Source organism: Alosa pseudoharengus, unplaced genomic scaffold (genome assembly GCF_046254945.1).
Source record: "Alosa pseudoharengus isolate Yale_2024_CS ecotype anadromous, Long Island Sound unplaced genomic scaffold, YU_APseudo_1.1 YU_APseudo_1.1_scf_6, whole genome shotgun sequence".
In the NCBI taxonomy this organism is placed as follows: Eukaryota; Metazoa; Chordata; class Actinopteri; order Clupeiformes; family Clupeidae; genus Alosa; species Alosa pseudoharengus.
This window is the reverse complement of record NW_027468848.1, coordinates 16,418,444-16,432,239: the sequence shown is the minus strand read 5'-3', so window position 1 is coordinate 16,432,239 and position 13,796 is coordinate 16,418,444. Positions and strand designations below refer to the sequence as shown.

General features: G+C 42.4%; 1 protein-coding gene across 2 annotated transcripts; it reads right to left on the bottom strand.

The window, feature by feature from the left end:
• Positions 1–5,026: 5,026 nt before the first annotated feature.
• On the bottom strand, positions 5,027–11,452 carry LOC143106718 (eosinophil peroxidase-like). Of its 2 annotated transcripts, none has more exons than XM_076271150.1 (15): positions 11,395–11,452; positions 10,803–10,886; positions 10,349–10,433; positions 10,062–10,234; positions 9,786–9,918; positions 9,418–9,547; positions 8,952–9,158; positions 8,379–8,736; positions 7,957–8,117; positions 7,526–7,787; positions 7,238–7,408; positions 6,808–7,045; positions 6,444–6,643; positions 6,280–6,342; positions 5,027–6,037 (listed from the first exon to the last, which is right to left on the bottom strand). In XM_076271150.1, the coding sequence occupies exons 2-15, from the start codon at positions 10,867–10,869 to the stop codon at positions 5,625–5,627; spliced, it is 2,661 nt and encodes an 886-aa protein (XP_076127265.1). In that variant the 5' UTR covers positions 10,870–10,886; positions 11,395–11,452; the 3' UTR covers positions 5,027–5,624. The 2 variants fall into 2 exon arrangements, with proteins under 2 accessions (XP_076127265.1, XP_076127266.1); XM_076271151.1 differs by having other exon boundaries at positions 10,803–10,871; positions 11,395–11,421.
• Between the last annotated feature and the right edge of the window lie 2,344 nt (positions 11,453–13,796).

Below are 13,796 nucleotides of genomic sequence, written 5' to 3'. Positions count from 1 at the left end.
CAAGAGCGCGCACGCAAGACCGAGACTTCAAATCACGTATGCATCTGAGTTTAGCGCGCACACGACAGAGAGAGAGAGAGAGAGGGGTGGTGCGCGTGTGCCTGAAGCAAGACGCATCCTGATTGGCATGTTTTGCTAAATCAACCAATCAGTTTTCAATGTATCTAGGAACAGGAGCTTCATGGCAGAGTCAGAGTGCCCCCAAAAAATGAACATTTAAGACCCATTTCACATCAGACCACACGATGTGTAGGCCTACCCTTGTCTCATAAGAGTAAACAATAATGATACTGTAGTTGTATGCTGCACTGTTTGTAACAGTGACTTATTGCCCATGGCAGGTTAAATGATTGCAAAAGACATGTTGTCGAGGTGAGTTGAACAAGTGTCATTTCATGTGCATATTATTCAGGCCTATACTAGATGGCTAGTTGCCAAGGCTACATGCCAAGGCTAGTTCCCAAAATCTACATATTTTATTATCAAAATTCCTATCTATAGGCCTTCCTTATTTGGTGTACTGACTACACATTATTGAACAAACATTCATCTGTATTTCAGTATCTAAGTATACCTATAGGCTACAATATTTTTTTTTTTTTTTCGGGATACCTCCCTGAAATGACTTTTTGCAGGTTGGGATGTCTGTTATTACGCTCAATGCAGCTCATTGCTCTTCCAATGGAGGGAGATGTGGTATAGCATAATGACTGAGCTAGGCTTAAGGCTAACAACATACAGTAAGAATGCAATAGGCGCAGTGCTCATGATGCAAAACAAGGAACAATCATAGTCAGAATTTTGTTAAAAACCGACAAAAGGTCTGGTAAGTCTGGTAAATTGTGATATACAGCGGGGAAAATAAGTATTGAACACGTCAACATTTTTTTCAGTAAGTATACTTCCAATGAGGCTACTTGCATGAAATTTTCACCAGACATTAGTATTAACTCAGATAATCCACCCATATAAAAAAATCCAAACATTAAAGTCCATAGGTAGAGTTATGTGTAATAAAGTGGAATGACACAGGAAAAAAGTATTGAACACGCCTGCTGAAATTTCTTGTGGAAAAGCCTTTATTCGTAATGACAGCTTCAAGGCATTTCCCGTATGACGAAACTAACCAGTTACAGTATTCTGGTGTGATTTTGGCCCATTCTTTTCAACAGATAGTCCTTTAATATTGAAGATTCCAGGGATCCCTCTTGTGAATGCTGATCTTTAGTTAACTTCCAAAACTGTTCAATTGGATTGAAGTCAGGGCCTTGATTTCCTTTCTCTGAAACCAATTGAGTGTTTCCTTTGCTGAATGGTTTGGATCATTGTCCTGCTGGAAGGTCTAGCCATGTCTCATCCTCATCATCCTGGTGGATGGTCAAGATTCGCCCAAATGACTCAATTCATCATTCCTTCAACTGTATGAAGTATGCTAGTATCATGAGATGAAAAACAACCCCACACCATGATGCCACCACCTCCAAACCTCACTGTTGGTAGGGTATTTTTAGGGTGATGCACAGTGCCATTTCTCCCCCAAATATGGTGTGTAGTATGACATCCAAAAAGTTCAATTTTGCTCTCGCCTGACCAGAATACTTTCTCTCAGTATTTCATAGGATTGTCCAAATGTTGCGTAGCAAACTTTTAACGAGCTTTGACATGTTTTTCTTCAGCAATAGAGTCATGCGGGATGAGCGTGCATAGAGGCCATGGCAGTGGAGTGCATTACCTATGATTTTCTCTGTAACAACTGTACCAAGTCTTTCTGGAGCTTTCTCCGAGTGGTCCTTGGCTCTTGGGCTACTCTTCTGACTATCCTTCTGACTTCCTGGTCAGAAATCATGCAAGGAGAGCCTGTGCATGGCCAGTGATGATGCAGTGATGTTCCTTCCACTTGCAGATAATGGCTCCAATACTGCTTGCTGGATGCTTCGGAGGTTTTGATGTGCATCTGTAACCAGTTCCATTGATATGTTTTGCAACAATAAGGTTGCAAAGGTCTTGGGAGAGCGCTTTGCTTTTACCCATTATGAAATGTTTCTTGTTTGACACCTTGGTAACAAAAAACCTTTTTATAGCCCACCAGTATGTACTAACCCAGCTTATATCAATTTGCACAGATAGGAGGGATAATTTCTCTAACTACTTATAGATTCCAGTTTGTTCCTTGCCATTTCTTGCCTTTGAGTACTGCTTTTTCTTAGCGTGTTCAATACTTTTTCCCTGTGCCATTCCACATTTTTACTCATAACTCTACTTTTAGACATTAATGTTTGGGTTTTTATATATGTGTGGATTACCTAAGTTAATACTAATGTCCAGTGAAAATTTCATGCGAATAGCCTCACTGGAAGTAGACTTACTGAAAAAAATATTGACGTGTTCAATACTTATTTTCCCCGCTGTAAATACTGTAACTTTAAGGCCTAGGCCTGCTCAATAGAGAGCCTATTGTAAATCAAAGCTTAATCAAGACATGTCAAGATGGTGGCCTACTGGCCATTTCGGTGCCCTAAGTGAGTGGCTTTGAGTGAGTGACATTTAAATGATAACTCAAACACCTAAAGTAAAATAAAAGGCCTATTATACAGACCATTACTGTGTGTTTTTTAACATTAATTTCTGAAGAAATGCTGTTTTCTTATAAATGGTGCATGGTCACTTTAAGAGCATTGATCTTTACGTTCTCATAATGCCCTTTTGCCAGCTCTTGTTTACAAGCCTTGTTTGTTAAGTTACATTGATAGCACAATATTAACAATAATATGCACAATGTTAAGTTGTTTTAAGCAGCCTTCATTGGTTTGGAAAGTATGTAATGACATGTTGCTTCACATTTCGTTTTGCAAAAGTGAATTATGAGCCTGGTATCCACCTAGCTATCTGAATGGAATTTTTCGTCGACTTGGCATATCATGTGCTTCATGTAGCCTAAATGCTTGGGAAACGAATTATTGAAGACCCACCAATTCCATTCTACTAGTACTACATGGTGGAGATTGAGAGAACCCAAAAAGTATCAAACTTTCATGTAACCTGGTGTTAATGCATTCTGACATTGTAAACGTTATTGATGAAGAGTGAAACGCAGTTTGCAGTAAAGCTACTCTTCATTTGTTACATTTGTGCCCCCTTTGTCCTTTGGTGCCCTACGCAAAGTGCGTGATGCGCGTGGTGGGAGCGGTGGCACTGCCAGGCTACACAATCTTTTTCTGCATTTCTATCCCTTTATTCTCTTTAATTCAAGTTCACAGATCAAAGCTGACATGCACTAGAAGAACATAGTTTGTGTTTTATCAAGAATAAAAAAGATTAGCGTGGCACCACTTTAGATGTTTCATTAAATGACTTGTGCTATTTCGCGAGGCATAGTGAGATCTTTCGGTTTCGCAAACAAAGTGCACTAACTAGGCTATTATGTTCTCATATCCTTGTCTCTGAGAAGCTAAAAATAATGAGCGTAGGCTTATGTCTATCCCGCAAATAGTGTCCGACTTTGAGTCTGCTGCAGCCACAGTCAACTTCAACCAGTATCAGGAGATACGTTCTACTATTTTGCGCGGATTTTTTCTCGTCTGTTGTTCTTGCGGTGGTGTTTGCGAATATGTATCAAAACAAAACAAGCGCTTAATTTTGGGTTAAAATGCATTGTAACACGCGTTACTGAAGTTTGTACCGAGTAAATATTACCCAATTTTTTTTTGTAATGCCTTACATTACCGCGTTACCGCAACAGCAATATATTACAGTAATTACATTACTTTTGTAACGCATTACACCCAACACTGGTCCTGATGTACAGAACTGAGAGACTCAGGAGAAGTTTTTATCCCCAGGCCATCCGAACTCTGAACTCACACTATACTGACTTTGCACACATTCACTCCTCAGCACTCTCAAACATTTCCCAACTCTGAACTCACACTAGACTGACTTTGCACTCATTCACTCCTCAGCACTATCAAACATTTCCCAACTCTGAACTCACACTAGACTGACTTTGCACTCATTCACTCCTCAGCACTCATTAGAAGATGGTTGGGAATATCCCCAAGCTTTACATCCTTGGGGCTCTACATAAGGTCAGGCCAGCTCCAGGCCTCCAGCTTCCCGTCATCAGTGGTGGAGTCGCCAAATGAATTTCACCTTGGAGTGTATTATGGAATATTGGTGGTGGCTTGCTGTGACATTGGTGTGACACTTTTCTGCAGTGAAAGTGCATGTGTGGACACCTTCCCCCAGATAGTCTGCCCCCCTCCCCCCACCCAGGTAAGCCCCGCCTGCTGTTATTTTTGTGAGTGCGACATGCCCAGCTGCTGTTTTTAGAGTTGATTGTATTACATAACCAATTTTCTGCTACAGTAAATCATGCAATAAGTAAAGAATGATAAAATATATTTTTACATCTTTCTAACCCCTGCCAGTTCTTTTTCAGTACAGTATCATGTTACTATCATGTATACAGTATCATTCAGTATCATGTTACTTCACAATTCCCTCTCCCCCTCCCCTAAGTAGTTCTTTCAATAAAGACATTTGATTTCACTGGAATTCACGTCTCCCTGGTGTATCTGAACCTGTGCATATTTTCTAATTGGTATCAGTATACGTTGTGTATTGTTCTGGGGTCCCTGGGCATTAGATCCAAGGTGGCGTAGTCGACAACAAGCAATTCTCACAATTGATCCGGTCACAACAAAATATTAGCTTTAAGTGTGGTACGATGTCTTTGTAAATTACGTTTAATTAAAAAGTTTCTTTCTTCCCGGTTCTCCCCTAACCTACAACCAGACTAAACTAAACTAAGCCGTGAATGAACCTTCCCCAGACCCACTCTCAGTTACAACTGAGAATGGTTTGGTGTCGACTAGGCTAGCGTAACATACAAACCATAATAAAAGAGAATGAATTAATGTAATTAATTAAACAGATAAGTCTTTGAACACATCTTGGAAGTCCCAAAACTACCACAAGAATGCAAAACGCTAGGCAACTCATAGTACTAAAGAGGAACCACCAGGAATTAGTCTTGATTGTGATTTTATTGCATTAAGAATGTATACAAAGATCTTGAAGAAAGGACAGGACAGGAACACAATTCAACAAGCAAACACTCCCCATTTATGTTAACAGCAGTTACTGACTCAAATCCCTGAATTGGTGCTAATTAATCACCATAATTTAAAAGTCAGATAGCCTTTTAGCTTCACATTCTGAATTTGTGAAAATGTGGCTACGTGTTTGTGAGTATGTACATTCAGTGCATTGTTAAATCAGTGCAAACAAGTGTTCCTCCATGAAAGTATTTTTCTTATCACCCAAATTGACAGAATACATCCATTAGCGTTGACAAATACATTAAGAGCAATCATTCATGAAACAATTTAAGACACAAAATAAAACACGACATGTGATACACATATATTAAGTGCTCATCCTCCATCTTCATTTTTCCTGACCTGAGTGATGGAGAAAGGGAGAGAAGAGACTAGACAGGAAGGAGAGGACAAGAGGAGAATTTGTGTGTGAAGAGGACAGGTAACAGTAAATCAGATCATATAGGCCTATGAGACTATGCCACTCAAGAAGAGTAGCTCTCATTGAGATGTAACTTCTGTCCATTAGACGGTGAAGAGGATGTGCCCGGAGAAGAAGCTGTCAGCGGTCAGTCCGTTGCCGCCATAGTTGGCACTGAGGTAGACACTGTCCCCAGCCTTCAGCTGCAGAATGGTGCCCCCGGTGGCGGTGACGTAGCCGTTCTGCTGCGTGGTGAAGGAGTGGAGCACCAGCTTGTCGTTGTGGCGCAGGTCCACGTTGCCCACGTTCTGGTAGAGCGTGCAGTGGAAGTCAAACTGGTAAACACCGGGCTCAACACAGGTGAACACGCCGGTCTGGGTGTTGTACAGGCTCTGGCCGTTGTAGATGACATCCTTGAAGGCGATGGGTTTGCCTGGGTGCGGGAAGTTGTAGCCCAGGCGCAAGGCGAAGGCAGCGCGAGCAGCATTGCCAGGTGGGCCAGGGGGACCAGCAGGGCCTAAGAGGGAGAGATAGGGGTTAAAGGTTAAACAGGGGTCAAAGTTGTGGAATACAGACATGATCTCTCCTTTCTCTCTAAGGCTGTTCTGTACAGTTCTATTTGACATGTACACTCTCTCAATTACAGGGGGATCTGTTGTGTTCATTATGTCTGGGTTAATGTATGGTGCAGTACATATATACCTGCAGATGGTTGCATTGTACAAATGGCAGTAAGCTATATGACTGACAGTCTCTTACCTGGGGGTCCAGCTGGACCTTGCTCACTTTTCCATGGGGCGTAGTCTTTGGTTGGGCCCTCAGCTGCCAAGACAAATACAATATTACACCACATACAAACAAGCACACACAAAAATGCATATACTTAATCTGTTACCAATATTTACAGTGCATGGGTTTCTTACCATTCTCTTCCCAGGGGCTCAGGTCAAAGGCTGGGATGTCCTCACAGCGTGTGTACCCAGAGCCACGTGGCCGGAACTCGAAGGGGTCTTCAGGGACATCAGTGATGCCGGTGTTGTCACAGATGAAACGAGACAGAGCTACTGTGCGCAGAGACTCACGCTGGGCTTCGGTGAATACACCGTCATTCTCCCACCACAGCCTGATGCACACATGCATGCACAGTTATAAACTAATCTTACTGTAATATGCTGTTCTACTCAAGAATCTAAAAAAGATTTGCATATGTATGAGGATAAACAAAGTATGTTTGATTTTGCATGTGTGTGTGTGTTTGACTGAGTGTGTGTGAATGCGCGTGCTGACCTGTCACCCTGGCGGACATTCCTGAACTGTCTGGCAATGATGCAGGCAAACAGTGGTCCCACGCGTCCTCCTTCCACGAAAGGCTCGGCCACTCCTCCCAGCCACACGTCGATGTTGTCTGCGGTGCCGTAGAGCTCCAACAGGTTACGGGCCAGCTTGGTGTTGTTCATGACCACGGCCAGCTCTTCCAGCGTGCGAGGCTGGGACAGGCCACAGAAGCCACGCCAGCTATTGTAGCCTGTGAAGAGAGACGGACGGACTTAGATTAGCCACTCCTGTCTCAGGACGCCGCTCTCTGCACTGCCAACAGCAACTTTAGAGGACCAGTTACAGTCTGTGATAGTGTTAAATACGACTTAGTGATTCAGCATACATTGTGAATGTCATGAACGATGTTGAATGGAAGAGGGATACGTAAGTGAGCGCATACCAGGAATGCCATGGTCGCGTCCCCTCTGCATGTTCAGAGCAGCCAGGTCCAGCGCTACGTGATGGAGGAACTCAAAGAGGCGCTCGCGCAACTCATCGTGCATCATGGTGTCCTGTGTGTTGAGCTTTGCCTGACGGCCCACCAGACCACGAATCACTGGGTCGATGCCCCCTACAGGCAGACACAGGAAGTTTATGTTAAGATACATTGTTGTTTGTCGGAACCAGCTGATAAAACTGTTATACTATGACATGTGCATATTGGCAGACCTATGTCATGCTCTCTCACCCTCAAAGATCAGCCTCCAGGGTGTAAAAAAGTTCCTGTGGAACAGCACGCTGGGCCACTGTGGATGCTCCTGATACTTCTCATCCAGGCGGAACATGAAGGGCTGAATGGCCAGATGGGCAAAGCGGTAGGCTGCGGTGGCAAACACATTTGCGATGGACGGGTCCACATTCTCATCATAACCAGGATAAGGGCCAAGCTCAGGTCCGTTAAGGATATTTGGGCCAATAATGTGTAACAAGTAGTCACGGAACGTGATCACCTGTGAGATAAAGGGAGAAGTTCAGCAATGCGGCATATGACAGTAATATTCTGTCTGTGTTCATAGTATCAGCAGTTATCATATACACATCTAACATGCTTTAGCAACTACACCATTGTGCATCCATGTTCCTACACTTTCATAAATTCACACACACACAAATACAGACCTGGAAGTAGCCACCCATGATCTTGCGTGCCTCCTGATAGATGGTCTCTCCACTCCATTGGGGATTAAGTTTGGCCAGAGCACGTGCCAAACGGTTGTGTTCACGCAACATCAAAGTGTGGATAGAGGTCAACCCAATGTTCTCGTCCACACGTTCATCCCCTGTACAAGCACAGGCATAAATACATACACACACTTCCGTTTTTCCATTGCATTGATATTCCATCACAAAATAGCATTTTACATTTCCATGTATTGTTTTAGTTGATGCTTTTATCTAAAGAAACTAACAAAGGGGATATAACATGGAATAACCATAAATACCAACCAAACTACTTTTACATGTAAAAGATAACCAGAAGAAGACAGGGCAGAGAATAAATCAGTAAGTGTATAGACAAAAACACATATGGAAATCCTTACCAGCCAGGAAGCAGTTCACCTCTTGAGCGTTGCTATCGTTAGTGATACGCCTACGGTTGGCACACAGGTCCTTCAACCGAGAAAAGGGCAGCAGCTCACGTCCGTTGTCTGTGAACTGCTCGTTCACCTTCAGCAGGCCTTTGTCATTGGTGAGGTCGCGCAGTTCTTCCGCCAGCTTTTCGTCTGATCCGTACACCTGCCCCACATCCACGAAGGCCGTCAGGACGTTCAGCTGCTCGCGCACGTTGGCGGCTCCGAAAATGTGACCGGTGTTGCCAGTTCCACAAGCCGGAGCAGAACGGAAGAAGGGGATGCACTCGTCAGAGTTGCTCGCAAAGCGTGTGTCATTGGGAGGAATCTGTATGTTAAAAAAGATGTAAGAGTGATGTGCTTTCTCATTGACATACAGTATGAAGAACATCCAATGTGAGGACCTTAAAAAGTTCAGTCAATATTATTATTATTTCTATTTATCATGCTTTTAACTTTTACATTTTCACCATGACTGATAAATTCAACATGCTAATACTGGCAGAATTACGGTATGTTGGGATATTCGGAGTGTTAACTTACACCAATGGGGAAGCATGGCTCTGTACGTTCACAGCTATCGTCACAGTTGATGCCGCTGTTGAAGGAGCGGATGCTCGGAGAGAAAGGTGTTAATGTGAGGTCATGGTCCATCCACTGGCCGAAGATGGTGATCAGATGTGTGTAGAGATTGTCACTCACCACATCCTCGTTGGCTGTGCTAAGGATGCGGTTTGAAACGAGCCTCACCTGAGAAAAAGTGACAAAAGGTCATAAAATAGGAGAGCAGGCAAGCTGGAAGGAGTGATCATGCTCATGATTCTGCATTGCATTTGTTGACAAAGTTAGTTTACGTGTAGATGTTGAACAAATTTAACTGACCATGGATCAACTAATCGATTGGGTGTTTTTTTAACTGGCTGTTGATATCCATTACACACATGCACAAGAGCCCCCCAATCCCCCCCCCCCCACACACACACTACACACACACACACACTAAACATACCAGTGGCAGTATGGCTCCATTGTGCTGGAGCATGGGGTCCCAGCCCTGTGGTAGGGAGATGCCATCTTGATACTCAGCTGGAAGCCAACGAGCAAAGGGGGTCGAGGAGGAGCCACGGCGGGGAAAATTCCTAAGAGAGCGCGCCAGCGCACGCGCACACACACGCACGCACGCACGCACACACACACACACACACACACAGACACACACATACGCACACACACACACGCGCACACACACACACACAAACACACACACACACACACAGATACTGTGAATTCACTTTTGTCATTGGTGTATCTGAGTTTAAGGAGTGACTAAGGAAACAACACTCTTCATTTCACGCCTCTGTGCGTGTGTGCATTTACCTGTTGTTACAGACGCTTGTAGCTGTACGGTACTGGTTTACGTGGGGTGTGGTCTTGCAATTAGGTTGACGTACACGGGCAGCACATCCAGTCAGACGATGGATAGTGTCCAGATCCTCTTCGCTGATCAAATCTGCCACAAACACATCAACACATAAAGCATCAGTATATTAGTGTGTAACTTATCTATGTTTTTATATCTGTATATAAACTATTCAGAGTGTGTGTGCTTGTATGTGTGTGTGTGTGTGTGTGTGCTTGTGTGTGTGTGTGTACCTGTAGCATTGAGTGAGCGCTTGTGGATGTGGTGTCTTTCGTTCAGGAGGTGGAGAGTGTATTCCAGGTAGTCTGCTGATCTCACTGCAGAGCGAGCATCTCGGGCCGGCTGCTTCATCAAACGCAAGAGGTCAGATGGATTATAGCTACCCCTCCTTATACGCCTCAGAGACCTGCACACACACAACCACACACACACACAACCACACACATTAAATAGTATCAACGTGCTTTGTACACACTAACACACATTTAAATGTTCAAATATGTACTGTGAAGTCTCTTACTCAGCACGAGAGTAAGTGTAGGCATCATCAATGACTCTTTTGGCATCATTGATGGCTCTCAGTACGTCATTGTGGCTCAAGGTCGCTGTGAGTGACAATAAACACACACACATAATCATACATGAGCAAACCAAATCCAAACGTAGAGTTCATTTAAAAATTAAACATCTCTTATGTTAAGTATTGTTTAGGTTTTGTATTATTCTTCTGAATTTTCACACAAGGGTTTTACAAATTGTACATATTACATTTCAAATGTACTATAAATTGCAATAACACTATACTTATATAGCATATACTGTATAATCCATGACATCATCAGAGATATTATGTTTATGTTTTTGGTTCTTAGCAGATGCATTTGTCAAAAGCAATAGCAAACGATCAAAAAATGAGAATGTAATTAAATTTAATTTTTAAACTTGAGAGAATGTGAGAACCAGATTTTGCTCACCTGCAGTCAACTGTCCCAGCACACACACAAACAGCCCCACTGCCAGAAAACACAGCACACGTGCCATTTCTGCAACACACACACCTAAAATAGTTAAAAGGATCAGCATAAGATGCCCCTTCTTATCTGTCCTGATGTATTAGCCAAAACAAAGAAACTGTATATTCTCACTTAAATGTTATTATTTGCAGATTATCCCCTAAAAATCTCCTAAGCAGGGGCGCTGCTAGAAAATGTGGGCCCTATGACAGACAATAGTTTGAGAAAATATAGTATTATCGGGACACCACCCACCAGCGGCACTCCTGCTTCTGAGTTATAAGAGAATTAGTTCTGTAGAAAAATCAGCAATTTCACTCAACGCCACAGTTGGGCCACAATTGACCACAATCTGCAATTTCAGCTGACCAATAACAAAGTAATTTTGCAACACAAATCCTAACTGCCCTTCAATTTTACTTGGACTCATACTGGCTTTCCACCACTAACCAAAGACAAAAGCAAATGAATTTAAGTAAAGACCATTGTTTTCCCATCAGCATGCACATATACAGCAACCATTCCCATCATATGTGTAGCCTGCAGCTCTTACCTCTGGCGGGTTGCTCCGACTTTAGGATGCCTCTGTCTGCAGATGTGTCACATTTAAACAAAACAGGTAGCCACGCCTCTAAGCATCATGGATGAAATCTCTCCTGTTCTTTCTCCTTTTGGTTACCTGTCTTCCTTGTTCTGTAATGACTAGCCTACTAGACAAATCCCCTTACGGAATACTACACCCTCAGAGATAGACACAGACATAGACATCGACATAGACACAGACACACACACACACACACACACACACACACACACACACATACAGTACATACACAGTTTTATCAGACCACATTTATTGACATGCAGTTTCTGTATGTTACATATTTGAAAGTTTTACAAAGTTTACAACTGAGGCTAAATATCCATATAACGCTCTCAGTGGGACCAACCACAATGAGTGTGCTTATATAATGACCCATGCAATAACATTAATGGCAATGTTTGGGGTTTTCCACCTGAATTTCATATTACAGTAAATTAAACTGGGAGACTGCTTGGCTAGCACAATGCAAATCCCATCAATGAACAGAATGAGTCTTTTTTCCATTTCCTTCATAGTTAATCAAGCCGTCACCACCTTTCACAGGTAACAATGAGTTCCTGGTCACACAATGCTTTCTTCCTCCTTCCCATAAAAGACATTTCTTGATTCACATGAATATTACTGACGTCAAAGACAATGGCAATGACACACACATAAAAAAATGATAATGATCGTATACGCTTCATTTCCAGTAAGTAGCATTTGCAATGAAGCAGTATTTCTTCTCGAGTTCCTTATTTTTCTCTCTTCGTCTTAAAGAAAAATGCTTTGTTGCCTGGTGAAAGCCAACATGGCAGACAAACAGGACTGCTCTTTTGTATCACTATAACAGGTATATTAGCTTATCAGTAGCAAGCATGCAATGTGATCTGAATGTCTCCTCTGTGTCACCACTTTGGAATAGCCAGAAGCACAAATGTATTGAAATAAAATATGCAATTAAATGAATAAAAATAATCACACACAGAAGAGAGGCTGACACTCTGACAACCATATCAATAAAATAATGAGAAATTCAAAATAATAATGCGCTCAATGTTTTTAAGATTTATTTGAAGGTAAAGAAATAAAAAAGGTAGTCTTATTTATCTCATATCTGCCTGATTTAACTGATTAAGGACAGCATGTACAGCAATATTAGAAGACTGACAGGTCTGTGTGGGGCATTATTTGATGCGTGCATGATTTTCATGTTTCCTGTTTCAAAATGTCATGTTTCAAAATAAGTATGCAGGCAGCTTGCATAAATATCTGGATGTGTTTATGACTTTAAAACGTTACCCATTCAGCGTATAGACGATCATAGCTGATGACAACCCTCCCACAGGCCACCCTGACCTGCCACAGGACGCTTACAGTACAACTGAAATGGGGGTAGAGTGTTCAAGGGATTGGCAAGGAAATGCATAGGAATATGCTCTAGGGTTAAACACCTGTTAATACTTGGTCTCTTCTTTTACTGCTCTCCTAAGTGTGGGAATCCTTGGGTCCCCTGCTCTTCTATTCTTTCACTCTTTGTCTCTCCCTTTCATAGATATAACTCCTGGTGTGCCATGCCATTGCATCTAACATGGTTTATAAATGGTTTCGTATACTTTTGTAGGTCAGAAATATAATGTATCCTACCTATAAAGTTCTGACACACATGAACCTGGCCCGTCAGATTTTTTCCGTCATTGGAAACATTTTAACTGTCCTTACACGTTCAAACTGTGAGGCAACTGTGGGGAGAAGACCCCGGGAGTAGTGTGAAAAGATCAACCCAATAATTCAATAATTAGACTATGACATTCCACACTATGATATTCCAAGCAAATTCAGCATAGCTGAACAGAAATGACCTTTGATGTTGAGAAACAAAACAATAGGTGTTACTCCAAAGTAACAACCCCGGCCAGTCTGACAAGTTCTGAAGTGAAGGTATGGAGTTGAGGAAGTGTGTCTTCAAATATGAAGACAATGACCTGTCACGGAAGAGGGATGTGCTTCGGTGAATAGCAGACAATTGTTGTACGTCGGCATATATTCTCAGATGTTCCTGGGTTGCTTAAAAGAAATTACCTCCATCATTGTTTAAGACTAGATTGACAGACATATATTCCTCTTTACAGTCTCAGTTGTTGTTTAATGAAATTAAAAATAGAGAAAATCTGATTTTCCTCAATAAGCAGATCCCTGATAAAAGTGGCACACAGCATGCATGGGGTCATTTTACTGCGGGAGAAAGGCCACTGCTGCTCTACAGGTCACTCTATACTGGATTAAAGCAGCATCTGTATTTCAACTGATCTGTAGATGGGCACAATCTTCTTGTATCCTTCCCATCTCTCTGAAGTCTCAAAACCAGATTT

Coding starts and splice junctions, on each gene's coding strand:
- LOC143106718 (XM_076271150.1), bottom strand. CDS start 10,869: ATGGCACGTGTGCTGTGTTTTCTGGCAGTGGGGCTGTTTGTGTGTGTG. Junction 10,235..10,348: donor TACACTTACTCTCGTGCTGA/GTAAGAGACTTC, acceptor GTGTGTGTGCAG/GTCTCTGAGGCGTATAAGGA. Junction 9,159..9,417: donor ATGGAGCCATACTGCCACTG/GTATGTTTAGTG, acceptor ACTTTTTCTCAG/GTGAGGCTCGTTTCAAACCG.